Source organism: Ptiloglossa arizonensis, chromosome 6 (assembly GCF_051014685.1).
Source record: "Ptiloglossa arizonensis isolate GNS036 chromosome 6, iyPtiAriz1_principal, whole genome shotgun sequence".
NCBI classification, from domain to species: domain Eukaryota; kingdom Metazoa; phylum Arthropoda; class Insecta; order Hymenoptera; family Colletidae; genus Ptiloglossa; species Ptiloglossa arizonensis.
In genome coordinates this window covers 19,347,398-19,375,095 of record NC_135053.1, presented here as the reverse complement: position 1 = coordinate 19,375,095, position 27,698 = coordinate 19,347,398, and the positions used below count along the sequence as shown (strand labels likewise).

The 27,698-nt window shown below is 34.5% G+C and overlaps 3 protein-coding genes across 16 annotated transcripts; 2 read left to right on the top strand and 1 right to left on the bottom strand.

The window, feature by feature from the left end:
• Positions 1-385: 385 nt before the first annotated feature.
• Positions 386-7,979, bottom strand: Chro (chromodomain-containing protein chromator). Of its 8 annotated transcripts, none has more exons than XM_076313407.1 (11): positions 7,588-7,949; positions 6,652-6,750; positions 6,098-6,240; positions 5,766-6,003; positions 5,517-5,686; positions 5,303-5,439; positions 5,005-5,214; positions 4,825-4,907; positions 4,095-4,703; positions 2,370-3,950; positions 386-2,235 (listed from the first exon to the last, which is right to left on the bottom strand). In XM_076313407.1, exons 2-11 carry the CDS (start codon positions 6,704-6,706, stop codon positions 2,138-2,140), a joined length of 3,324 nt encoding a protein of 1,107 aa, XP_076169522.1. In that variant the 5' UTR covers positions 6,707-6,750; positions 7,588-7,949; the 3' UTR covers positions 386-2,137. The 8 variants fall into 8 exon arrangements, with proteins under 8 accessions (XP_076169522.1, XP_076169523.1, XP_076169524.1 ...); XM_076313408.1 differs by having other exon boundaries at positions 2,370-3,600; positions 3,757-4,703; positions 7,588-7,948; XM_076313409.1 differs by having other exon boundaries at positions 2,370-3,597; positions 3,757-4,703; positions 7,588-7,948.
• Positions 7,380-11,041, top strand: Ssl1 (general transcription factor IIH subunit 2 Ssl1). 7 transcript variants are annotated; one of them, XM_076313414.1, is made up of 9 exons: positions 7,380-7,561; positions 7,683-8,284; positions 8,799-8,879; positions 9,135-9,336; positions 9,420-9,548; positions 9,619-9,792; positions 9,859-10,115; positions 10,224-10,473; positions 10,552-10,873. In XM_076313414.1, exons 3-9 carry the CDS (start codon positions 8,821-8,823, stop codon positions 10,681-10,683), a joined length of 1,203 nt encoding a protein of 400 aa, XP_076169529.1. In that variant the 5' UTR covers positions 7,380-7,561; positions 7,683-8,284; positions 8,799-8,820; the 3' UTR covers positions 10,684-10,873. The 7 variants fall into 7 exon arrangements, with proteins under 7 accessions (XP_076169529.1, XP_076169528.1, XP_076169527.1 ...); XM_076313417.1 differs by lacking the exons at positions 7,380-7,561; positions 7,683-8,284 and adding exons at positions 8,369-8,514; positions 10,905-11,041 and having other exon boundaries at positions 10,592-10,693; XM_076313411.1 differs by lacking the exons at positions 7,380-7,561; positions 7,683-8,284 and adding exons at positions 8,369-8,514; positions 10,905-11,041 and having other exon boundaries at positions 10,552-10,693.
• Positions 11,042-11,177: 136 nt separating this feature from the next.
• On the top strand, positions 11,178-27,437 carry Slif (cationic amino acid transporter slimfast). The gene is made up of 10 exons (XM_076313410.1): positions 11,178-11,544; positions 22,531-22,796; positions 23,673-23,801; positions 24,478-24,738; positions 24,823-25,106; positions 25,531-25,871; positions 26,127-26,290; positions 26,374-26,540; positions 26,609-26,717; positions 26,805-27,437. The coding sequence occupies exons 2-10, from the start codon at positions 22,568-22,570 to the stop codon at positions 26,924-26,926; spliced, it is 1,806 nt and encodes a 601-aa protein (XP_076169525.1). The 5' UTR covers positions 11,178-11,544; positions 22,531-22,567; the 3' UTR covers positions 26,927-27,437.
• Positions 27,438-27,698: the final 261 nt, after the last annotated feature.

The following is a 27,698-nucleotide window of genomic DNA, read 5'->3' as shown; positions in this document are numbered from 1 at the left end:
TTTTATTATTCGCGTAAAATTATAAAAATACTAACACACAACACGGAGGATGATTTGTGTTGCAAGATTATCTGTTGTTGACCGGTATTGATAAGTTTGTGCGATATTTTCCAATTATACGTTTCGGGTTGTAACGTGTTCTCTGCATCCTTTTTCTCATCTTTCGCAACATAAGTTACGCGCACAGAAGTCATTTTGTTTGTAAAATGTACCATTAACCAAATGCACGTGTAATTAGTTTTTGTCAAAAGTTCATCACAATTGACAAAAGAATGTTTAATTGTTCGATACTTCATGTTGAAATGTTTAAAGTAGCATTTAATGTCTAATAAACGAATGCTTGCTGAATGAGGATTAACTGCTACAGCAGAAGAAGGTACACATATTAGTTTTAAGATTATGATTTATTTGGAAACAATTTTTATATAAAGGTTTAGAGAATGAAGTTCTATGTACAAAAGGGTTACGTTAGTAAAATACTAGGATTTTATATTCCTGGCCGTACATCGGTGCAAAATAGTTTCTTCTTACACTGAGATATATGTATAATTGTTTTTGTTCGGTGCAGTTCTTTTTCCTCTTTGTTTATTGCGAGTCTCAGACTGCCTATAATTATCGCTTGCATCTAGTTTAACCCTATGAATGTCGAGAAAACCGCTGCTTCTGCTCGACATCACGATACAATCACATAAGGTACACTTCTTACATTATTTATCATGATTCGTGATCCGTGAATACAAAGAATCTTTCCATTTGAATTCATATATCTCTTGACACGCATAAACATCATATGTACGGTTTCACGTATACAACATTACAGATTACGCTTCGTACAATCTAACAATACAAACAAGCGAGAACAGATCGTTCAGAACATATATCCAACCGGAGCATGAATCTTCTACAACGTTACTACACGTTGTATAACGATATCCCATCGTTTACAAGTTCATCTAACATACAAAAAATGAATACACTTTGTTTGATAGAAGCATACAGCGCAAAAGCGTTCTTTCGTTTTTCTTTTTTTTTTTGTTTGGTTCTCAATAAGCGTCGTAAAATCGGAAAAAGTCCTTAATGTTATTGAGTAAGCTGAAAAGGAATGGGCTTAATAATGAGACAGACGCGCGTAATGTTCCATTAAACAACACTGTATTTTTTCTTTTTTTTTAAGCCTTATACGATTCAGAAATTATGTGTCCTTCAATAAGAGTGCACTTATTTAATCTATAGATAAGCATACACAGTCCATTGAAACGCAAAACATGTTTCTGCGTTTTCATAAGGAATTTACTAAATTTTAAGAATTCATGAAACAATTTATGCGTATTAGAGCAATACAAGCTGGAAAGAAAGAAACATAATTGTTTCGTACCGATCATACAGTGAGAATGTTCAGCACAGAGTCAAACTAGGTTCAAGCTTAACGAGAAAATTTGTCCCCGATAGAAGTAATCAATTTCAGTATTTACATTATACTTTTTTTCGAAGCGCCGATTCGTTCCGATAATTATCTTAGCTTGTCTGGCAGACTCATCCATGCTGCACTGTTTGCCAATCACGTCGGAAGCTTGGACTTTGTATGCAGGGAATAAAGGTCTTTGTTAAAAGCCTATTATCGTTTGGAAAATATAAAACCCCAGATTATACTTCACTATCCTACAAATACAATGCTTACTTCAAACGTTGTATAATGGTGTTTGTTATCGAAGTTGTGATATTTCCTTCCGTTTTAACCCTATGCAATCTGCCTTGCTCTCGTTATTATAAATTAAACATACAAATTAAAATTCCCGCGGATTTGTTTTACACTGAGACATGAATTTCTAAAACGTAGTCATTTATCATAATCTAAACTCTAGATTTCTGTATTTGTGATTCTTCCTCTTTGTATTATTTCTTTTTTTTTTTATTTCTTTACAATACACCAGCTATATTTAACTTTTCACATTTCGCGACCGTTTTAGCTGGAAAATGTCAATAATTTTTTTTCTCCATTGCAATTGTACGAAGTGAACGTTCTTACATATATACAACCCACGGTCACCCTTAAGCGTACAACTTCCATGTAAATTGTGTAGTTCGATGCATGAATCGTTTCATTCTTTCCTCGTGTGTCGATATTTTAAGTGTTTCTTCACTTGCCGAGTCCTAACGCAGCATACTGTTCCTCCGTCACTTCGGTCATCATTAAATTCCCATCGGGTAAGAGTAAGACTACTCTTCTGGTGCCACCTGACAATAACGCGAGAAGAGTATAATATCAGTACTGCTAAAACCGTCGAATGCAGCGCAGATCGTACGTTACACGAATAAAAGTGTTCACGCAAAGATTGCACGTCGTGTATAATCAAAATAAATGACATTACCTGGAGTAGGTTCCTCCGCTTGCACAACTTGAGCTACAACTTGTCCGTGACCGTCGCCATCTTCCTGTCCCTCGGTCACGTCGGTTGTATTTGCGTTGTCCATAATAGACATCACCATCGGGTTCTCAGCCGGTTCCGTTCCACCCTCTTTTACATAAAACTGTGAGGCCAAGTTCACTTGGTCGGGTATCAGTTGCGCCACGGCTTCCGCCACGGCATGGTCCAGCGTCAACACCGAACCATCATCCCCCTGCTGCTCCGTGGTGACGTACACGCATTGCTGCTCGCCATCGGCGTCACGTGTCACCAGCAACGTCTGCCCGTCTTCTGCTTGTCCTGTCACTTGGTAAACGACTCCGTCCTCGCCTGTTATCGTTACTAAGTTCGACGCGTCCTCGGATACCTTCCTCTCTTCTGGTACTTTCTCCTCGGTTTTGGTTACGTCGGTGGATGCGATCGCTATTGTGCTGGTTGAGGTTACCGTGGCGGTTGACAATCCGGCCGCGATCGATGCTTCGCTGGACGGCGTCGCCTCGGTTAAAGACGTCGTCGCAGTGGTAACTGGCGCAGCTACGGCGGGAGCGGTATCATCCAAGCAAGGAAGATCCGGAGCAGGAACGGCAACGCTCGACAAGTTAATTTGTGCTGGTTCGCTCGTTTGAACGATGGTGCCTGTTGTTCCACCCGGGCTCATTTCAACTCTCATTATTCCACCAGCCTCTGTAAGAGAATCGAGGGAAGGTAGAACCAATTCTGCGGTGGTGGTTGTAGCAGCTACATCTATGCTCTCGGTTGTAGTAGACGTAGGCGTCTTGACGGTGGACAACGGTGTCGTCGGTTCCGGTTCAGGTTCGGGTTCCGCTGGCTGTTCGACGGGTTCACCGTCTGGCCCGATAATACGTCCCGTCAATGGACACAATGTGAACGGTCGGGGTGGACTGTCGGGTTCCGCGGTGGTTATGGTGTCAGCCTCAGGTGGTGGCAGTTCCGGTTCACCTTCACTGCTGCTTTCTTCAGAGCCTACTTCGTGGAATTCCATGTGAAGACCGTCACCCTCCGCCAATTTGCTCTCTTTCGGTTTGTTTCCCGGTGTAGTAGCCGTCGATGTGTCGACCAGTTTCCCTCTACCACGTCCAGTGGTGGCGCGAGCGCCCGCTAACAAACCACGACCGCCAGGTTTAACGATACCGGCTGCTTCTTGAGCTTTCCTTTTTGCCATTAGTAATTTCTGCTGAGGAGATAACAATGACTGTGGCTTACCAATTTGCGTTTTCTGTGGCTGTTTAGCCTGCTGCACTGGACTAGTTCCAGACTTTGCCACTTGTTTCGGCTGTGGACTAAGAACCGTGAACTTCGGTCTAATCTGAGTAACATTTCCAGGACTCACCGAGTTACTTTGCGTGGTAACGGCCGTCGTACGTTTTTGTAGCACCTGACGCGTTTGCTGCGACTGAACTTGTCTCGGGGCTGGCGCCCTAACAGGTGTGCGAATCGTCGATCCGATACCGAGCACGCTAGTTGGTGTCGTCGCGCGCAGTGGTGGTCTGGGTAACAATGGACGACCGTCCGCGCTACGTTGGCCTGTAACAGGTCCAGGACGTATTCCTGTACTTATTCTTGGTTGTAAAGTTATAGGAGCCGGCACCGCGGTCACGACATGTATCTGCGGTAACTGTGTCGGATCTGGTTTCGGCTGGATCTTTATAGGCTCTGTTTTCTGTGTACCTCCTGCTTTACCCGCGACAGGCTTAGAAACTACTTTCATCTGGGTTACTACTTGACTTCCGTCCATTTTGGAAACCACTTTTACCGGCGTGACCGAATTCGACTGCGATGCAGATATTACTTGCTTCCTCACTACATTAGTATTATCCCGATTTTGAACCATCAAAACACCTTGTGCGGTTGGCGAACCTTTCACGGCCAGTTTCCCGCTAGGGGACGAGTCCAACTTGATGATGCCATCTTTTCGTGACATCACGTAGACGCCAGAGGTTAGGTTCGGCATTTGCTTCGGGTCAACTTTAACGACTCCTTTGGCGTTTGCCACCAAAACTGGTGGTTGGTTAGATTTTGCTCCCTCGGGAGATTGAAGTCCCAACGAAGTCGCAAGATCTGAAGACGAACCACTTGCCCTGTTAGAACCGTTTGATTGAGCATTGGCACGATTGAATGCTCGTTGAATCACGTCGCTTCGCCCCAACAGTCTCTCCTCCTCGGATTCTCCCGTCCAGTCTTCATCACTACCTGTGTCACCTTTTACTCGTTTTGCAGCACTGCTACCCCCGTCCTCAGAATCGCTCTCGGAATAGTCCATTCTCCTTTTCCCTAACACTAAAAAAAAAATAGCATGTCTTAATTATGTCCAATTGTGTTACTAATACTTTTACCATATTTATAAAGTACGTCAAACATTTTACGATGTTTAAAAAGTATTTTATAAAAATATACGTACAATCATTGTCTTCGTCTTTCATCGAACCGCACCATTGTTTCACTTGATCCATTGCTTTTGATTTACTTGAGCGCATTGGTCGCCTACATATAGAGTTTATTATTTAAAATATAATTTTTACAAAATATACATGAAGTGTGTCCAGTTCATTGAGTAATAGGCAAAATCTAGTTGCCTTACCCTACTTGAGCTGCAGTACTTGGTCCAGGTTTTGCTTCCGCTTTTATAACCGTTTTTTGAGCAGGATGACCACCCCGCCCTGCTGCTTTTGCATTAGCCTGCTGTTGTGCTGCCTTCAATTCTTTTTGTTTAGCAAGATTTCTTTCAAATTCTTCCAATAAATGTTTACACGTAGCTACATGCTCAGCAGGCTCCCACGTATTATGCTCACTGCAATTATTTATACGCAATTAATAAAAAACATTGTAATTATTTATTTATATTTACTACTATGCAATTTTTTGCACATTAAACTTACTGTCCATATCCTTCCCATTTTAATAGATATTCTGAACACCTTTTTTTTGGGTTAAAACGTTTTGCTAAGATCTTTTCTACTGTATATTCTTCGTCGCTCGAGTCCCGGTCTTCGTCGCCAGCTTTACTAGATTTACCCTACAATAAATGATTAATTTTTATAAATAAGTATAGAAATGAGAATCATTCGATTAATTAGATGTAATCTAACTAACCTTAGGTTTTATAGAAGGTTTTAATTTTGGTTTTTCCTTCTTTTCCCCCTCTGTATCAAAAGATTCATAATGTTTTTGATTCTTTGCCTCTAAACCCTTACCATCTTTTTTACTGTCAGCTTCTTCTGGTTGCCCATTTCTAATAACTTTACGGACAACCACTGGCTTTCCTATACAAGCATGAAACAATGAATTCCAGTATATTTCATATTTAAATTACAATAAAAATATTTCTTGCACAAATTTTACCTTCTGCATTACTACTCTGATTTTGTCTTGGTACATCCTGCATTTTTGCATTACTAATTTTTGTAAATGTTTGAATGGTTTTTCCAGCTGCAATCCAGGAATCCCTTATGTGCGTATCCATTTTGCACCATTTTTGATAGAGTTTCCATGAATTTGTTGAGTCTTTATCTTGACCTTCTTGCTGAATTTGAGAATCTTTCCACAAAAGGAAAGCCCACACTTGTGCTTTCTGTTCATTCTATAGAAAATTTGTAATAAAATCAATGACTTTCTTATTCTATTGTGTCTTTTAATATTGTTAATTTATAAAACATTTTAAAAATATTACTAACATTACTATTTTCACGAAAATGCGATATATGAGTACAAGCGCCTTCCTTTGTACGATGCTCTTGAAATTCCTCAATAAAATGAAAAACTGAATGGCACTGTCCACATACAAGAACGTCTAACCTTCCCATTTCTTCTTGTGCAGCTAATAACATAACAAAATCTTGTTATTAACATTAAGACATGTAAAAGTTATTTCTTTATTTACAAAAATTAAGAAGGGTCAGTATATCAGATTCCTTAATTCTATGTACTAAATAAATTACCGACTTATTTATAAATCTATTAATTACTAATTACGAAACTGTTCAAAAGAACACATTCATAGAAGTTTCAGATTTTAATAATGACTCTACATCAAAATAAATTTTCTTTTGTTTTTGTTTTCTTTTTAATATTTTACAATTAAGTTTTAATATCACAAAAAAATTGTTCTTTTGTTTACAAATTGTTAATATATATCGACATTTATAAATTTCTTTATGGAAGACTGATATAAACAAAGGCTAGCGGTTGATATATTAACCTTGTAACATAGATAAATTATAAATGTTACCTTTAATAGCAGTAGGATTGCTACTGATGGCTGAAGGGCCATCGCCTCCCTCCATTTTGTTCAATATAGTATTTCTGTCTCTATCCGCAATGTTTCTTTCTATAAATTAAAATTAACTTTCGTTCTTTACCCTGAGAAACTTGCATTCATTACATAATGGAAATGTAAACACTAATAACATGATTCAATTATTTGATAATTATACAAATACTTTCTTTCGTTTGAGCAATTAGACAAATATTGTACCACAAATATAAAATTCACTGTTTGGTAACACATTTGGCACATTATTAATTTCTGACACAGCAAACTGAAATTTTAATCAAAAGCTGTATATAATTGGTTGATTAATTCATGGGTAATATAAGAAAATCAAATAAAGGGAAATTATTTGCAACAAAATTGAAATCGTAATGTTTACTTTATATGTAGTAAAACCATGTGACATATTTAATTCATATTAGTTAAGCAATGCATCAGTGAACTTTGTCGATACATTTTTTCGGCAATATGCAGAATTTAGTAAAAAGGAGATGTTTTTTTATTTAAATAACCAATTTAAAGGAATCAGCATTTCACTTTCATGCTAGAATATGAATAAAAATTAAAAAAATTTAACATTCGGATTTCAAAGTTTCGCGGGCCTCGGAAAAATTTACAGGCAACATGCCGGTGGAAATCGAACTGCGAACATTTTTTAACAAGACACCACTGCCGTTGTTACGGTGATTCGGAGGTTCACTACACGCACACACACCGCTACCATTGTTAATTTTGTAAACCGCCTGCGATTCCAAGAGCTATCACGAACCGTATCCGGCGAAACTTTTTATTTAAACTAAACGAATTCCCGCATAAATGGTAAGACGTCGGGACACAGCATGGAGTCATTGTAAACGCGGCCAGTGGCGTAAGTTACCAACGAATAAAACTCACAGATAATTCGATCTTGAAATAGTAGCCGGCTCACCCGTGAAAGATTGTTACCGATAAAAGTGACTATTCTAACTGCAGATAACACGGCCGTTTAGAATTTACAGAAACATTTAGAAACGATGCCATTGCTGCCGCCACCGTGGTCGCCGCCGCAGACTCGTCCTCTGTCTATCACGAGCAAGCCGATGCTCGTCAAGATGGCTCTCGTCACGAAAACTCTCCTCGACTATTCACTTCCTGTCTACCCATGAATATTTTTCGAACACACTTGTCCGATACCGATTTTAATGGGATCGACTCTCAAACCAATGATATTGACTTACGCCCGATATACCGTAGAAAAATCAGACTTTCTTGATCTGGAAAATTGCCGTCGCCGCACGAGATGGGATGAAAACAGTGATCGCGTCTGACGACGGTGGCGCCATAGCGCCTGCCCGCCACGGCACAACCTACCTTTTGGCGGGAAAATATTACTCGTTAATATAGTTTTCTATTGCTTTAACGACGATAATTTTTTTATAAAATCATTTCTTACGTTTGGAATATTATACTTGAGATACTTCATCAAAGAACAAATAAGAATTTATATCCAAAAAGAAGGTTTAAATGCAAATACTCCGTTATCAATTTCAAATCTGCCGCTTTTATTCATCGGGTTCGCCTATGTTCCGGCATCGGATCGAGTATAGAAAAGGCAAGTTTATGTTAATTAATGTCAAGACCATTTCGCAAATAGTCATTGGTTATTGCACGCAGATTTATGAACTGTGTATGATTAATTGTTCTTTCCTTTAGCCGTTACTTTTATTTTACACGTATATGCCTTGCTTTTATTTACGACACGTTTCCTGTAATTTACAAAGAGAAATTTAGAATAATAGATTCTTGTATTGACCAGACACCCGCGAAAGTTGCACGCTAGATGTATGCATATTTTAATGTGAATTAATTGTATTTTATTAAAAATTTTTATTGTAATTACGACATTAGATCGTAATTGTTTCAATAGTACCAAAATGCTTTAGCATGGTCTCTTTGAATTGTGATATTGACACGTAATTTTCTACGTTGACATTAATATAAACAACATTAACCTAATTCGTTGCGATTTAATTTACAAACAGCAACATAAATTTAGCATGTTCTCGAATGGTACAAATATTTGAAATATAATGTTTGGATTAAACAAATTGCATTTTTTATTATAGATTCGTATTAAAAAATTAAAAAATGGCTGATGAAGAAGAAGAGAAGGAATATCGGTGGGAGACTGGTTATGAAAAAACATGGTATTAAATCGTTTATTTATTAATATTTAATACATTTAAAATTATTTTATTTTATTTTAAGTTTAATTATAAATTGTTACATATTTGATTATTGTAGTATTAAATTTTGTAAAGTGTTTGTATAATAGTGACCAAATTATTTTACTGCAAATAAAATATTAAAAATTGGTCAACCACTTTGATCATATTTATTAACTCATTCCTGATTTTTTTTTATAATGCTTATAAAAATGATGTACATAATTCTTCATTAAGGGAAGCAATTAAGGAAGATGATCACGGACTATTGGAAGCATCTGTCGCAGATATTATTCACAATGCTAAAAGAAAACGTCAGATGGATAGAAAGGTTGGTGCCAGATTAGGAATGATGAGGCACCTTTATATAATTCTTGATGCTTCCGAATCAATGTCTAATCAAGATTTGAAGCCGACTCGTTTCTTATGTTCTCTGAAGGTATATTTCTCATAACAATAACAATAATCGAGTCTTAATTTAATTGTTCTGATGTATTATTTATTCTTATTATCTATTTTTAGCTTTTAGAAGATTTTATTGAAGAGTTTTTTTATCAAAATCCCATAAGCCAGTTGGGGGTAATTGTTACAAGAAATAAAAGAGCAGAAAAAGTAAGCGAATTAGCTGGAAATTCAAAGAAACATGTTAAGGTAAATTTTTATAAATTGATATCGTTATTTTGTTTTCCTTCTTAAATACTGTTTTTTTTTTCCTTTTTAGGAAATACGAGCTATGCAACAAGTTCAACCAGCAGGCGAACCTTCTTTACAAAATTCTCTAGAGCTAGCTTTAAAGTCTTTACGTCTTCTACCATCACATGCTAGTAAAGAAATACTTGTAATTATAGGAGCACTTACAACATGTGATCCAAGAGACATCAACGAAACTATACAAGTATGCACTATTGTGCACACTGTGATACTTATATCATAATAGTTTAACAACTGGCTATGGTTTTAGAACATGAAATCAGACTGTGTAAGATGTAGTGTGATAGGATTGGCTGCTGAATTATACATTTGTAAAAGAATGGCAACAGCAACTGGTGGAGAACACGGTGTTGCACTGGATGATAAACATTACAAAGAACAGTTGAACATGCACATAGATCCACCACCAGCTGCAACGAGATTGGATGCTGCTCTTGTGAAAATGGGCTTTCCTCATCATGCCTTGCATTCTTCTACAACTGACACGTGTATGGCAGTTTGCATGTGGTATATAATTTTTAGATTACTAGTTTATGAAAAAAACAAATTGTATATTTTATTGATTTTTAAAGCATGTTTTCCTTACCTAATAAAAATAAGAAATATTCTTTACAGTCATGCAGAAAGTGCAGATGAATCTGTTAAACTTACGAGTACAGGATATCTTTGCCCTCAATGTCTTAGCAAACATTGTGAACTTCCTGTAGAATGTAGAGCATGTGGACTTACCTTAGTATCTGCTCCTCACTTAGCTCGATCTTATCACTATTTATTCCCAGTTGAACCTTTTAAAGAAATAGTATTTAACGGGACCCTTTCAACTTGTTATGGCTGTCAAAAAGTAATTACACAAAAGGATAAAAAGGTATGCTTTAGTAAATACAATTTAATATTAGAAAAGTATGTCTACCTATGCATAATATAATTTAAAACCATTTTCTAGATATACATTTGCAATAAATGTAATCAAACATTTTGTATAGATTGTGAGATATTCATCCATGAATCTTTACATACATGCCCAGGCTGTGCTACAAATCCAGATACATATCAAAGGTCCATAAACAGAACATAATTTACTCAATGTATGTAGAATAAAATTAATAATTTTAATTATCTTGTACCATATACTTCAATAGGAAATACGATCATCTATGATTAGTTCTGTACAATGAATTCCTATACTGTAGAACTAGTTGATGTCATTTATATGAGGAATCTCCTCTTATTAAAGAGGAACAAATAAGTGGAAAGACAATAATAATAATGAATAATTGTTTATTCCTTTCTTTACAGAAACTATTCTCTATCAAACATATTTTTAGATAACTAAACATTAGTTTTTTAATTAATTTATTACTTGCCCAAATAAATATATTATCACACGGCACACAAATCAACAGACAATTTGCATAACAAATAGACAACACATTTTCATACCATTCGGTACATTGTTTAACATTTTAAATAAATAAAAATTAATTATCAAAATTTTTACGAATTTTCCGTAACATGTTTTCTGAATTAACGAATCAATTTCTTTGTTAATACATTTTCGTCGCGATAGTAATCGTGATGAGAAGTTTGCTTAAGCGAAAGGGAATAAAAGAGTAGGAGTTGTTTTTATGAATCTAAATAATACAGACATATTTCCCCCAAGCGGGGAACCTGAAGTTTTTCGAGCGTTAACGCGGTCGCTTTAAAATCATGGTGGGAGGTGATTGAAGTTTATTAGTTAGCAGACAGGTGGAAGCGAACATCGTTATATTAGAGCACATTATTAGTTCGCGATCGTACTCCGGTGCGACCGGTTCCACGGTGTCGACCTACTTCCGATTCAGTTACGTATGTCCATCCTGCCTGGATAAAGTGTCTTCGTATATGAGACGTTTCCCACGCGGCTGGTTACCCTTCCAATACGCATCTCCGAAATAAGGTAAGACTACTTTGTACTTGCGTTATGGATACATTCATTGAGAATCGGGTATCAAAATCCAAAAGATTTTTATTACGTCGTTAAATTTTATTTAAAAATTTGCGCAATTGAACAAGGAATATTAAGTAATGATATGTATCTTCTACAAAAGTTATCCTTCAGTTTGTAACAAAGTGTCATTTTAGCGGGCTCTACAAGTGTTTGAACCATATATGTTTTCACGAATTCTATTTCCAGTATATTTTACATACGTTCTTTTTCGAAAAACACAATCAAGCTATTTAGTTATTATTTCTACTTCTGTTTACCCTTTTTTTTTAATTATGTATACAAAACGTAATAACAATATTTCGCGGAAAGTGTACACAAATGCACGTGCACGTGCACGTGTACGTATTTTATAGATTATGTTTGTGTGTCATGTGTATATGTATATATATGTTACACACATTTCTCTACTAGATAAGCAGGTGGTCAGTAAAGGTAGAAATACCAGGTTACTCTTTTGCAATATTTTATCGTGATGGAAATTAACGAGTTCATGGCTCATTCACATGTTGAATATATTTTTACGATATAAAACACTTTCTTATTCAGTACTTTGTATTGACAATAGTTAAAAGATAATCAACTTTTAGTATCAGAAAACAAAAAGTTTAATAAGAAACGAAATTTTATTAATATTAAATTAATATTAAAATCAGTACGAAAAATGCCTAACAGAAGTTAGGCATTGTGAAATTTCAAATTATTTCAGTGATTGTCTATAATTTATAATATCATTATAATCGATTAGCGAATTGTTGCTTTAGCTTAAAAATTAATTTGTTTTTAATCTTTGATGTTATCAATAAATCAAAGTAATTCAAATAATGTGCCACGGCTTTAATTATTTGGATTCATGGAATCACTTGTTGCTCTTATCTCATTGATTCGTGTCTAACTGATCCGTGCTTTTAACAGATCTGTAGATTCTTACTATCTTTCCATTGATTTGATAGGAATTTTTCGACAGAAATCTTAATAATTTAAACAAAATAAAAGAATTGCTTCACATAGAGATTCGCTCTTTGAGGATACGTTATTTAACGGCTTCGCAGTGGCATCTGTTTCATATGAATGGAATGCATCTATAATCAATATAGAGATCGTCAGAACCGACTTTCATTTTAACCTGATTAATCGTTCGCGACAAATTGCGGTTACTTTAAGTTTGGTACTAATACAATTTCCCCAACTTCTTAACTAACTACTCCCAGAGTGATGTGATAAAGAAAGATGAAATGAACTGTGAACGCGTTTATTATTAATCACTTGTTTTTTTTAATCATGCAATTGAACAATAAAGAAATAATCAAATAATTTGTTTTCCAATTTGGATCCGTATCCATTCATCGTATTGATTGAAAGATTCATGTAGAGATACAATTTCGCGCGATGCATACAGCATTTACCATGTGCTTAGAGATTTCCTTTTTTATTACAATTGTGCTGTGCGGCTACTGAAAGAATTCCTTTCTCTTTCATTATTGCTTTCAGGCCGCGTAGCAATAAACTGGTTGCGTGCGCAACATTTGATACCTTGGCAAGGAGAAATATCTCAAAAAGGGAGTCTTGCGACATTTTCCTGTAACTTCGTAACCTCTCCTCGCTGCAACGTAATGATAATTCACCGTTCTCGGAAAAAGCGAGTTTATCTGTGTGCCCGTTCGTTTGACAGCGCTAACTCTCTGACCGTAAATCACGATCATTTGAAGTTTATGTTTGATTTCTTCTACTTTTTGTACCTTACATTTAACGCACTCGATAGCGTGTTGCACGCCTCTTACTAATCGTTACGGAAGTACAAAAATATTGTCAGGTCTCAATTTTAGCGCAGAATGTCGTCAGACTCGTTGTATTTCAAGGATCAACAAGTACCGAACTGACGTTATACGGATATGAGATCAGTACATAGTAACTGCTTTTTATATATATACGTAACGAAATTTGCATACGATAAAGCAATTGCTAATGAAATTCTCGATAATCCGAATTTTCGTTTAACTTGGATATTCCCAAATAAACCGATTTGGACCGATCGGTGTGTAACTTAATTTATTTTTTCGTGATTCAAAATCTGATGAGTTTGGATAATAATAATTCTCATTTACTTTAAACAATTCGTTTTTCCAATTAGATTTCTTAAGTTGATTGAAATAATTATTTATTTAATTAATTTTTAATGCTATTTTTACTCTTAATTTTTGTCATTATTTTTTGTTTTACCTTTATTTCGTTTGCCTCTGTGCTATTATCACAAAAGTTAGGCAAGTTTTTTAAGTGGACTTAACCTCTTCAGAGAAACAAAAGAAGCACGATCTCACTTCTTAGCACACAAATGTATAAGATTATAAATACAGATAATAGAATTGATACCATTTGATGATCCCTGGATAATCGAAGTTTTATTATAACAAGGTTTTATTTTACGTTCAATTTCATATTATCCCAACGCGAGATAACATTATCCAATTTAATTCTATTAGTCTTAACTTTTATTACATCCGCAACGCTTCTTTCTCTATCTCTCACGTTAATCCAGATAAATAAAATTTCTCTACACATTCGTTTTCACACTCTTCTCGCGACGCAATATGACTTTATGAATTCTCATCTTGTTAACCCAGACTTTCCTTTAAATCGTGCCACTTCTTTCTCAAATGAATTCAAACCAAAGAGATTTTATACTTTACTATATCTCTTGAAGCGATGTACTCGCTGAAACCGTAAACAGAAATATGGTCGCGGCTCGTTAATTCTAGTTTCCATTTAATTGGGACGTTTTGTTTCCCGAATTCACACTTTCACCGTGCTCAATTCTCTTTCTCTGTCGAATTGGTCAGGGATCAACAACATCTCAACGTATTTTTATTTTTTAGTACTCTCCTCGCAGCAGGTAAAAGTTGTGTCACATGTTGTGTATAATGATGAAAACAATCCTAAAAACTCATTGGATATTTTCAAGGGTTCGAGGAAAGAAATACTGTGTGAAATTTTCTACAGTATACTTTTTCTTGTGAGTGTAATTATATAGAGAACAATGGAGATTCTTTTTGTATATACTTGATATTCTTTCGTGTATATTTTTACTATAACTACGTTTATCCTACATTGTTTTAATTTTTAATTATTCTTAGTACATCAAAATGTTTATTTTGTAAAGAAAAATTGAATAATAGAAACGAAATAATGAGACTTTTATTAGAAATTGTATTTTAAATCTCGTAAACTTATTGAGATTAAAATTTGATATTTTCACGATTGATTGTGTTAAATATTCAAATTATTTAAATTAGAAAAGTTGTTTTCCTAAATTTTGCGATCACATAACGTACAAAATTAATTTGTTTTTTAATTTTTTTCATGTCTTTCGGTTTTGATCCTTGATCTCGTAAAGTATTAATATGTTCTCTGCCGTACCGATTTTCGGTGGCTTTTCATTTATACCGCGTGGGTCGCGTATGTCCCACGTTACCATTGTAACACGATAGTAAAGATTTCAGGCGGCACGAACGGAAGTCCAACGTGTGGCGCGTGCAACTCGCACAGGAGGGAACGTGTTAACCATGTGCCGACAAACTATAATTATTGACTTCAAGTTTTCAAGCTCGATCGTTGTGCAAAACCCGTACAGATATTCACAAAACACCAGATAGAAGTGCTTCACCGAAACTCGTTGAAGAGAATGTCGTCGCATTCGGCGATTGGTGAAATTGGTAATTGGCTTGCGTACATATTATAAATAAAGAGATTACGATGAGGATCGTTTGAGGGGAATCGCGCAATGGGAACACGGTACGATGGTGCCTCGCCTTAATTGGCCTGTAACCTTGTCACGTTGACTAGCACCGGCATTACACGGTTTATTTGGCTCCCCTTTATGCCAATGTCACTCGAGATCGGTAAATTTCGGTTGATCTTCTTGCAGGCAAAACTCGTAAACCTGTTGGCCAAAATTGCATCGAGTTTGCTTCGATAATTAGACCCGTGTCAAAACATGTATCAACATGCGTAAATACGTGAAAATTTGTGCGGCTTATCCAAAACCACGAGTGTGCACCTCGAAACTGTTTCAAACGTAGAATAACATCGGGATCATCAGGTGATTGACGATTATCATAAAAGTCTAGAATTTTCAGAATGTTATTTTTGTTTTTAAATTTTTAACATTGTTTGATGCATAGGTTGTTCACTTAATAAATAATAGTTACCGAAAGAGTTTCAATGTGTACAATAATACAAAAACTTTTATATCGTTCAAAATAATTGGCAACATACCCGGATAAGACGAAGACTGAACGAAGGTAAACATCAAGAAAATTGAACGGTGTGTTTCTTATACGTTACTTTTTTCGTTCTTAATATTTTATTTATCTCTAATTATTTCAAGTAATAATACATCATAAATGTGGACAGAATCGAGGCTCGAGATCGCGGAAGTTAGCTTCGAGGTTAAGGAACAAACACCGGGAAGAATGATTTCACTTTCAATCAAGTATTTATAACGACGATAGAAATAGTTTCTAGTAAGATGCATCGACAAGGAAAAAGAAATTCGATACTTGCATTTTTTCCATTACGATAATCCTGTTTCTTGTTATTGAGGATAATTCATTATTAATGCGTCATGTTTTTATCTATCGAAATGTACGCGTTACGGATATCGCGAATATCAGTATAATTATAGCAAACTATCATAGAATCTTAATCGCGGTTGAATCACGTGCGGTTGGAATAAATTTTTCTATCGGGATGCGTTCCGCGTAAAACAGTTGATACGTAACGACGAGTCCGTTCTTCCTTTGAATTACCGATCACGATCGCTGCTTAAAGGGATCAAGGTAATTCACAAAGATGTAAACGATCGAGGGGCCTTGAGAATTCTTGTACAAATAAGCTAAAGAAAAATATGTATTATACACATATGTACGCCCTCCTTAACTTTTATATTGCTCTTACGAACGGATCTCAAGAAACACAATGAACAAAACGTGGTTACGTAGCCCGTGTTGGTATTCAATGAATAGTAATTGCCAACAGAAGTTAATTTCGAAGTAAAAAGATAAAGTTCTAGTAATTCAGATTACGGTTAGATCATGCCACCGATCCTTATCAAATAATTTCATTTAAGAATCTGTGAAAGTTTAAATAATATGTTACTTGTCATGTACAAGGTGTTCTGCAAGAAATAATTTTGAACTAATGCAATGATAGTAAAATCGTTTATTTTATTTTTTATCTATATTAGTCATTACTGAGACTTATTAGTAATTATAAATAATATATGTAATCTTTAATTATCTAATAATAGTTTAAGCATTCACTAGTTTGTTTTAGGTTTTTATTCTGAAATTTTTAATTCAATCATAATCGAAAGTTTAATCATATTGTGATTAATTATCAGTGACTTAATCATGCCTCATGATCACATGCGTTCCATAATATTTAATCACTATCTTGATTACAGGATGATCATAATTCGATCATCAAGTAATTAAAAAATAATCAATTACTATCTAATTCTGATACATACTATAAACTCTTCAAGTTCTGAATTTTATTTTTTCACCCTCTGTAGTTATCCCCACCATTTTAATTGTATCTCATTCGTTCTCGCCGTTTCTCAATCTCGTCTCTGACGTACTTGGAGATGAATAAGCCAAAGATAGATAATGGTAAATTCCTAGAATATCTACTTCCCTCTTTAACTGTCGTAGGTTCTACCCAAGCATCGCTGTAATTGTCTCTAAGGAAGGTACATGAAAAATGACTCCTTGGAATCTATTGGCATCTATATGCACAACAATTTCAAAATAGTGTCGTAACTTGAAGATCTTAGGTGATTTAGTAGTCACATGATCAGTGTCGATATCCTTGATGCCATTTTAAAAAGATTTTTCGCTGTCCAGAAGTGGAACTGACAAATCGCAATGATTACACGCCTGTCATTATTCCAATTAACTAATTTCCATTTACCGTCTTCTGTCATTTAATCCTTTTTTACGACGCGCTTTAACTCATAACCGCTCGTTATATCATAACCGCAATCCGGTCCGAAATTAAACTAAGATAAAATAGACGATTTTATTGTTCACTTTCATGCATAAAAAAATTCAAAAAGTATACAGCCAATATAGATCTGTTAATCAATTTTGACGGGGATACAGCGAAATAAAGATAGAGGGTTATTTTGAATCAGAAGTTTTATTTCGACTTTCTAAAAAAAAAAGTGTTCAGCGCGTCTACTTTCCATTTAAACCCAAAATTCAAATCGCGCCATAAAAGTTTAACGGTATTGACGAAATCAAAAAATCTTGAAGATTAGTCTGTGCACCATGATGTATAATATTTTGTTACAATTGATTTTCACAAATGTAATAAATTCTCTGTATCTCCGTCAAGGTACATTTGGAGATCTACGCTGGTTGGATATTTTTTGTCTACTTTTGTGAGTACTATAAAGCCGCCTGAATACTGCTTTCGCAACTCGGCTGCCGAGGACATGTACATACATATGTATATTGTACGCCGTTCACGAATAAGAGGTCAACATCTAACGCCGCAAAAGTGTTGATATCCCGTTCTCGCAAAATTAGCCTTGATCGTCGTGGTTTCCTACGCTTGCACAGACGAGACACGTTCTAACGCGTAAAAACGTACTTGAATGCAATTTGGTTGCATACTTGATGACTTGGCAAGAAAAAGAAAGATCTTACTGGTTAGGACATAAGTACATAGTTGTGCAACGAACAGTCTGACAGCGTGGAGTAAATCAATCATAAGGCAATTCTTTCACGCACTCGCAGCGTCGATACTTTCTTGTGATAATATGTACGCTTAAGAATATTAAACACGTTCGCTTCTTAACGTTGACACGAACCGACTAATGGAAATCGATAGCTATTTATGCAACTATTGCAAGAAATTCTTGCAATTCTCTTCATTTGTAGATACTGTTGGCATGTAAAGAAAAAGTTACCGAAACTCGTGAAACATTTTAACACATTAGAGGCCGTTAGTGTATCATTAAACCCTACGTTCGAAACTACTACGATAACCGCTGTCTGCTGGCTGATGATTGAACTAACAGTTTTTTCTAATCTTCTTAGTAGAGAGCATTAAAAGACGGTAATTTTTGGGTCTTTCATACGTTTAAGAATGTCTCCCAGAACAAAAAATATCCATTCACTGTCTCAAAAGACGATAGGAAAGTTATTAAAAAAGAGTTCAAACATGCGAATATGATAGCTAAAAAAGAACAAATTTCAGTTATTTAAAAGTTTTATGATGTTTAGTTTCTTTCAGGTTTACACGGACTACAATTCGAGAAATACACTTTTAAAGTTACTGTGCTTTTTTTTTCCTGAAATTTCTACTAATACTATCTTTTGTATATTTATCACTATTTATTGATTTCGACGAATAGATAATACGCGTGATAGCGAAAATTTATTAATCTTTGACATATTGATCGACCCATCTGTTGAGTACAAGGGTTACATGACTCAATCAGTATTCCCCCCCTTTCAATCAAGCTTCAGTATTGCTATACAACTGAGTATGATATTTGTATGCGTATGTCGGGGAGTAATGCACAAATATTTATATATATTTCATATTACCTCGTTGTCTTGCGCGTATCATATAGATCTATCGACAGATATATTGAACAAATGAAAAAACAGACACCATATTTCTTGAACCTTGAAAAACTGTATAATTAATAAAAAATGCTTTTATCCAGTTAAGGTAAATGTATCCGATAGTTTACCAGTAGTTGGACTCTTTGCAAAACAAATTTCAAAAATAACATTAGAAGCTTTATAATTTTATTCGTCGAAATAAGTAGACTGTTTTTCAAGAATTTCAATAATTATATACATCATCAGTGTAAGGAATTAATTACTGAAACATTTTAGGATTTTCTGGTACATGATTCTATGATAATATTAGCGCGATCATTCCGTGAGAACGAAAAAAAAAAATGGTTTTAAATGGTTCTTTGGTAATACATTTACCTTACATCTTCGTTAAGTAATATTGTGATAGTCATGCCCAACGATTGCAGAGCATCGTGCTAATTTGTTATCTAAATCTCTTTTTCTTTGTCCTTAAATGATTTTATTGTTGAGACTTATTTGAGATGGGATAGTAACGGTGATAGTAGAGAAAGAGAGGGGGGGAGGGTGACTACTGTAAGCATATTTTTGACGCGTTCAACGATAAAAAGACAAACAAAAATCTGTGACCTCGAGCAACGAGAAACGCGAAAGGTATCTGTAATTCAGTTCATCCATTTCCACACGGATAAATACGCATTGTGTGCATACGATAACACGTCTGTCCTCCGTGCTCTGTTTACGTAGACATTAATCATCTGATTACCAATTATTTCGACAATTGCGTACTTGAGATATGAAGACACGATTTGTTTGGATAATCGTTCAAGTACATAAGTACAGTAACATCTCAGATCCAACTTCGACGCTTGCACGTGAACTCTGTTCATTGCCCTGTGTTAGTAAGTGGAGAGGATAGACGTTTAGCAACGACTAATATTAATGGTGGAAGTATTCCTCTTAAGAGAAAGGCCTTCTTACTGAATTGATTATCTTGATAATTGCACGAATACTAATTTTTCAAAGCACGTTGTCCACTACTCGGCCAAGTCATAGTTCTGCCATACTTGTTTGTACGATAGGAAAAGTTTGAAGATGACACAATTGAAAGACTCTCTTATCCCCTCTACCTACTTGTTCGTATAATAGGCGTTCCACTTTACTCCTCTAGAGAATAGAAAAAAACATCTGAGGATCGAAAACCTTGTGAAAATTCTCTGATCTCCTTCTACTTTTACGAATAATAGATATTTTATCGTACTTGTTTTCGCGATGGGAACATGTTAAGAATGGGAAACGGTGCAAAACGCATTGTTTTTCACCATGTATTTGTTAGGTGTGTATTCTACTGTAGTATTATGGATGCAAGAGATACGAACTCGAAAGGCACTCGAGTGATACGAAAAATGGGGATAAACAAAATTATTTCATACAAGGACATAACAAACGAAAAACAAGAACGACAAAATTAGAACCAGATGCCGATGTTCATTAAATACGTAAATAGTGATAAAGTATACAAATATTGACTAAAAAATAAGAATAAAATAAATATTAAAAGTAAAAATATAAATTTTGTAATGGAATGCAAATAAACTAAATAGCAAAAGGTGAAGATTTAAGTAGAAAAATGATAAAAAAACTGAAAATATGTATTAATGAGTTGTTTTTATACCGCCACCGACTTAGTAATTTTTTTCCTCGAAATTACAATTGGAATTACATTTGAGTACAAACTGATAATTACACCTATAAACAATATAATATGCACTTATAAAAAATGGAGTATTAATATTATTACATTATTTTATGGAAAATATTTTACATAGATTTTTTATATTCTCACACGTCTTCCATAGATACACACGTCATAAATGTAAAAAAATCTATAATCTACTGATAATTTTGAACATTGATTATCGGTTAAAGAACTTCTGATTTGTGATTGTAAGATACTCATGTTTCAAAATACCGTGAAATACGTGGCACTAAAGTAAGATATCATTTTATATGTCATATTTATCGTAACTGAATATTGAATGTACCTCCAAACGAATCGATTTTCTCGATTTCAGATTTAAATTAATATGAATTTTAATTATCAACATCGCCAAACCTGTCCGATGAACATCAAACATTGTCAAGATTTAATTTAAAATGTTTGTCGGCTTTAAATTGTTTCGATAAAAATTTAAAACAAAGCAACAATATTTTCGATCGTGTCGTAATCTTCTTTGATTAGATCTGAAGTACTCAGGATTTCTTTCAATAAATTTAATAATTTTTGCAATTTTCTTTGTTGCAATTACGTTAGAACTAGTCAGCTCTCAAGTTAATTAAAAGAGGGTACGAAAACCTGAAAAAATCAATATTTGTATCTGTCAGTGAAGTAAATATTTTGCGATTGGAACACGACTGAAATAATTTCTTCAGTTCTTTTGGGTGGGATCGATTAAAAATATGATTCTAGTTACAATTAATTAATGGAAGACGGAGGATCTACCAAATAACGTATGGTTCGACAGATATGTACTATATAATCTGTTTCTTGTTTTCTTCCAAGAACTCGCGGGCTCTAGGGGGGTCCTCCAGAACATAGCGCCCCAAAGGATCATTTTATGTCGGCCCTGAACTGTTGACGTCCTGCGTTCAAGGACATTACCGGCTTTGCTACTTACAGTATTTACGAGATCGTTATGTTCGTTCCGCGCACTACACCTTTTTCTTTCTCTCTGTCAACCGGCATTGATTATTGCATTCAATAACCAATATACATACAGTGTGCGACAGAAATATTCAGACACACGTATCGTTTCTTAATTTTCTTGAAAACATTCGTCGAGAAAAAATTCGTACGATATTGCTTTCTCGGAAATTCTCAAAAAATGAAAACAAGTTTTCTCGTACCACTGCTGGATACACACCCTCAGTGTTTCTTTTATGCAACACGTTTTGACGAACGACGACACAACGATTAAATAGCGGGGTAAATGTAATTTATTGGACTACACTCGATCGACCGCGTTTGTAAACAAACCGTCCCTAACCGTTCCGACTCGAGAATTTCCGAGAAAGCAATATTCTGAGAATTTCCTCCCGATGAATGTTTCCAAGAAACTTAAGTAACGTAGCAAGTGTCCGAATATTTCTGTTACTGTACGCTACGTTAACTTTCGTGTCGCTTGACTGCGTCACGAGAAACACGCTGTACATTACCCGTTTCCATCGACTGTGCCCGCGTCCTTGTTACAAGTCGGAAGAAAATCGACTGACGAAACACAAGGTTCAACGATGCCTGAATACAGAAACGGAGATTCTTTTTCAGATAAGGAACAACGAAACGGAAACAAAGGAGGCTCAGCATGGCGAGCCGAATGTGGAAGGTGCTCTCCAGGAGGCGTATCGAGGAGAACCAGGAGAGCAAAGGCGAGCTGGCCCGTGTTCTAGGCTTATTCGATCTCACGGCACTTGGTGTAGGCTCGACTCTCGGTCTCGGAGTCTACATTCTCGCCGGCAGCATCGCCAAAGAGACGGCCGGTCCAGCAGTTTGCATCTCCTTCCTCATTGCCGCCATCGCTTCCGCATTTGCCGGTAAATCGGTCATCGCGATCGTTACCGCGACCGTTAGTCATTCGAAAATCGGCAACTTCTTTCTTTCTTTCTTTCTTTCTTATCGATCGAGATTTCAGAAACCGGTTTTAATCTAATGTGAATAATTACCGATGACAATGATCCTTGATTTTGAACAACGTTAATAATCCTTGTAAGAGGATTAATAACTTCTCGTGAACGTACTTAGCTGAGGTTTAACTTTTTATCGGTTATCTTTTTTTTTTTTTTTTTGGTAAAACTGATACGATTCAAATTCTAATTTTTATGAAGAAAAAAGTAACGGATGAAAAGTTGTTCATTATCGAAATACAAATTTTTCCTATCTTTGGTTATAAATAGTTAAAATATTTGTTGTTAACCGTGAGTATTGTGATCCCTGAAGCATTAGCGGAAATCACGTATACTGACGCTAATACGAATTTCTCTTATTAAGCGTGTTTTCCGCTCTGTAGCCAGCGATAAATTTAACACGGATACATCAGTTGGTGCAATTAGAGAATTATGTTTCTAAACAATTTGGATGAATGAACAAATGTTCGAAAGGTGAACAGAATACGGTTTATTTATTATAGAAAATTTTATTATCGAACGATTGAATTGTAGGTTTGACGCGAAAGTATCGTTTCATCGTCAGATTTATGAAACGTTTCCCACAGCGGTCCTTTCTAGGTTCGTGATGCGCAAGAGAAATGCGTATAAACGCGTATCGTGCGTCTGTAACGATGAAACGTGTTTTTGCGCCAAATGTACGGCACATTGTTTTGGATAGTCATTTGAATCGATGAACATACAAATCTTTTTACACGATGTATTAAATACATGTGTGGATGAAAAAAACCTTCGTTTGAATTTCAGGGATGTGCTACGCGGAATTCGCTTCCAGAGTCCCCAAGGCAGGATCAGCGTACGTTTATAGTTACGTAACGGTGGGAGAGTTTATCGCTTTTATTATAGGATGGAATTTAATTTTGGAGTATGTAATCGGTGCGTAAATAATTAATTTTGTTTCTACCCTTTCTTTTTTTTTTAGTAAAAAAACGTGGTCATTTTTAACAAATATATTTACACTTTCTGTATTTACAATTCACGTTCCAAGCACAACAAATTTACTTCGAAATGTCAAAATACTGATTTTTTTTTTACTATTTGCTTGGATTTATTTTGATTGTATTAAAATCAATTGGCCATTTAAGGCCACCATGGGGTTACCACCACTGTAACTTTACATACCCCCACCACTTTGTTTTTCGTATCTTTGCGCGGTTCTATTGAAGCACGCGCTATGTTTCTCAAACAAAGAGGCAAACAAGTACCTCCGTGGGAGACCAATTAAGTATGGTTCTACTATAATATTCTATAAAAATATAATTAAACACAGAACAAGAAACATAAAACTTGATTTCATTAATATGAAGAAATTCCCAACTGATAGGTTGAAACGAAAAAGAACTAAATCAATAAATGCAATATACGTTTTATATAACTAAGAAATACCAACAAACAATATTTAACTTTCTATTTTTAGCAAAGTTACTTTCTTGTACCTAAAGTTCAATAATAGATTGATGATATAGTAATGTTAAGACCGATTAAACATGACGCTTTGAGAAAATTGTGTAGCTCAGTTTCAATCTCTTTGTTTCATTTTTCTCATCTTTAGGTACCGCAAGCGTTGCTCGAGGACTCAGCAGTTACTTGGACGCGTTGATAGGAAACGTGATTAGCAAGACGCTTCATTCCGTTATGCCTATTCACGTTTCGTTTCTATCCGAATATCCAGACTTCTTCGCGTTCGGGGTAGTGATACTATTAATCATTTTATTGAGCATAGGAGTAAAAGAGTCCTCGATCTTAAACAACATATTTACAGTTGTGAATTTAATAACCATTGTCATCATTATAGTCGCGGGAGCCATTAAAGGTAAAAATAAAACGATTGAAGAAAAGAATAAGAAAGCAACAACCAAAAGTATTGAAAAAAATATTATTTTTCTTGAATTTCTAGCGGATCCTGCGAATTGGAGGATACCGATAGAAGATATACCAGCGACAGTAACACATGCAGGATCAGGTGGATTCATGCCTTTTGGTATAAGCGGAGTTATGATCGGTGCGGCCAAATGTTTCTATGGTTTCGTGGGATTCGATGCAGTGGCAACCACTGGTGAAGAAGCTAAAAATCCTCAACGCAACATACCCATAGCTATTGTTGTATCTTTAATTATAATCCTGCTGGCCTATTTCAGTATTTCTACTGTTCTAACTATGATGTGGCCTTATTATGATCAGGTACACACATGCAGCTAGATCTTTCAAAGTTCTTTTTACTGCACTACTCAAAATAGTTAATCTCTTACTTAAATAATTGTATTACTCGGTAAAATATTCAGTTCTTGAAACTCTTAAAAATTTTGAAGTAGTTCAAGAATATGATATACTCATCATTTTGAACGTTGTATCAAATTTAGTTTATTAATAAATCTTAAACCTCTTTTATTCAGAATTAAATAATATATTTGTCAGCTGCTTTTATTTACATTCTGAAGTTTAGCATATGTTTAACCGAGCTATTATAAGTGATGAGATTTTTTATTTTGTCTCTAACAAGACATTAATGAATAGCATTTACACGATACGCCAAATCTAGTTTTTATTATTTCGTATTATTTTGTATTATAAGTCATCATTTATGAAAAGCGTTTTATATATTTAGGATGCCGACGCACCGTTTCCATATGTATTCGATCAAATTGGATGGCCTACCGTCAAATGGATCGTTAATATTGGAGCGGCATTTGCATTGTGTACGAGTTTACTCGGCGCAATGTTTCCCTTACCACGTATACTCTATGCCATGGGCAGTGATGGAATAATTTTTAAACGTCTTGCAAGTGTACATCCGGAAACGATGACACCTATATTTGGAACAGTGATTTCTGGTTTATTTACAGGAGCTATGACTCTTATATTTAATCTTCAACAATTAATAGATATGATGTCCATTGGAACATTATTAGCATATACGATAGTGGCAATATCTGTTCTAATATTAAGGTAAGTGTAATAAATGTTAAAAATGCAATATTGAGATAATAAATTTGACACATTCACTACCATATTGGTGATTGACAAGTAAATCAATTCTTCAAACATAATTGTTTTTCTTGTTATAAAATTATAATAGAGTTATATAATCTATTTGTTTTCTGAATAATGGGTGGAAAATCAACAAAGTACCCTAAGTGGCGAATATGTTAAATAATAGAATATTATGTAGCTGCAAGGTATTTATTATATTTTGATCATTAGATATCAAGGAAAAGACTGTGTCTCTAACAATCATTCTATAACAACAATGAATAATTATGAATTGACACCAGTCAACATCTTAAAACAAATGTTCAATTTGCACAATCAAAAAGAAATAACTGAAATTTCTAGCAAAGTTGCAAAATATGGTATTACAATGTTGTGTAAGTTGATTCACTTAAATTATAACTTAAAGATCTTAACAGAATCAATATATATTCTTATACTTATTTTATTGTTATTGCAGGTATTATTATATTTGTTATTGCGTTGTTTATTAATAATGTAGGTGCAAGAGCCTTTGGCAACAATCTAATAGAAACTGTGATACTAGTCATATTTGTGATAATATTATTATTGAATTTAGTAGCTGTTGCAAGACAACCTGTCCAAGAGATTGAAGTAGCATTTAAGGTATTGTGAAAATTCATTTTGAAAAAGTCAAAAAATAATATATGGTTAATTATTGTTATTATTTGTAGGTACCATTAGTGCCACTTCTTCCATGTTGTAGTATTTTTATAAACCTGTATTTGATGTTGCAACTAGATGCTTTTACGTGGATCAGATTTTCCATTTGGATGCTTATTGGTATGTATGCATACCAATAGCAATTAAGAGAACAAAACAAATTAAATATTAGTATATTTTATACTTAATTATTTCTATTTCTTACAGGTTTTGGCATTTATTTCCTTTATGGAATATCTCATAGTGAACAAGGGAAAAGAGATAAAGTGGAAGCAGATATGATAAAAAGGAAATATGCCGATCAAGTTAGGATTGTAACAAGATTCTAAATAAAGTTGTAATATGTGATATTTGCTATTAATGTACATATTAAAATCTTCTCAGAGGAAATCTTAGGTATTACAAGAAGTGATTATCGTTTCGAAGTTACAGTGCGATTAATATATATTATTTATGTTAGCGCGACATTAGAAAAAGGACATTAACATTCCGACAGTGTAGAATATTTTTACATATTATTACTAGAAAGCGAAATAGTTCTTATTACAAATCTTCAACACGCCAGTAAACACTGGCCATTTTAGATATGACATTAATACATGCATAAGTTATTGCGCGTCATAAAATTAATTCATCAAATCTTATAAGTACATTCACAACATTACTCCGTTAAAAAAATTTGACCCGCTGTATAGTATATAAGATCGTGTCAAATCTGTTTGTTCCTTTTTATATTTATATATTTTAGTGTGTTGATACAATGTACATATTTCTTTAAAAAATTTTAATACGTTTATTGATTGTTTAAGTGCTGCTTGCACTAATGAAATATATTGTTTTATATTATGTTATTGTGTATTCATTTAAAATGTAATTTTGAACTTTTACTTTAAATTTCTTACACTCAAAGGATAAAATAAGTCGAAAATAATTTATAAAAATTAAAAAAATAATTTCGCTAAATTTTTGAATATATTTTATTTTTAAACATTTTTTAATTAAAATAATATAAGGATATTTATATTTTCGAATAATTATTTCACATTTATAATATTTGTGATTTATGCATTGTGTAATATTATGTTGAATAGTTATTTTAAA

Excerpts from the sequence above, each read along its gene's own strand:
- Chro (XM_076313402.1), bottom strand. The coding sequence starts at position 6,706 with ATGGAGGGAGGCGATGGCCCTTCAGCCATCAGTAGCAATCCTACTGCT. Across the intron at positions 5,215-5,302 it reads AAATGGGAAGGATATGGACA|TGAGCATAATACGTGGGAGC; the intron begins GTAAGTTTAATG and ends AAATAATTGCAG. Across the intron at positions 2,236-2,369 it reads AGCGGAGGAACCTACTCCAG|GTGGCACCAGAAGAGTAGTC; the intron begins GTAATGTCATTT and ends CGTTATTGTCAG.
- Slif (XM_076313410.1), top strand. The coding sequence starts at position 22,568 with ATGGCGAGCCGAATGTGGAAGGTGCTCTCCAGGAGGCGTATCGAGGAG. Across the intron at positions 22,797-23,672 it reads CATCGCTTCCGCATTTGCCG|GGATGTGCTACGCGGAATTC; the intron begins GTAAATCGGTCA and ends TTTGAATTTCAG. Across the intron at positions 23,802-24,477 it reads AATTTTGGAGTATGTAATCG|GTACCGCAAGCGTTGCTCGA; the intron begins GTGCGTAAATAA and ends TCTCATCTTTAG.
- Ssl1 (XM_076313411.1), top strand. The coding sequence starts at position 8,821 with ATGGCTGATGAAGAAGAAGAGAAGGAATATCGGTGGGAGACTGGTTAT. Across the intron at positions 8,880-9,134 it reads ACTGGTTATGAAAAAACATG|GGAAGCAATTAAGGAAGATG; the intron begins GTATTAAATCGT and ends TTCTTCATTAAG. Across the intron at positions 9,337-9,419 it reads GTTTCTTATGTTCTCTGAAG|CTTTTAGAAGATTTTATTGA; the intron begins GTATATTTCTCA and ends ATCTATTTTTAG.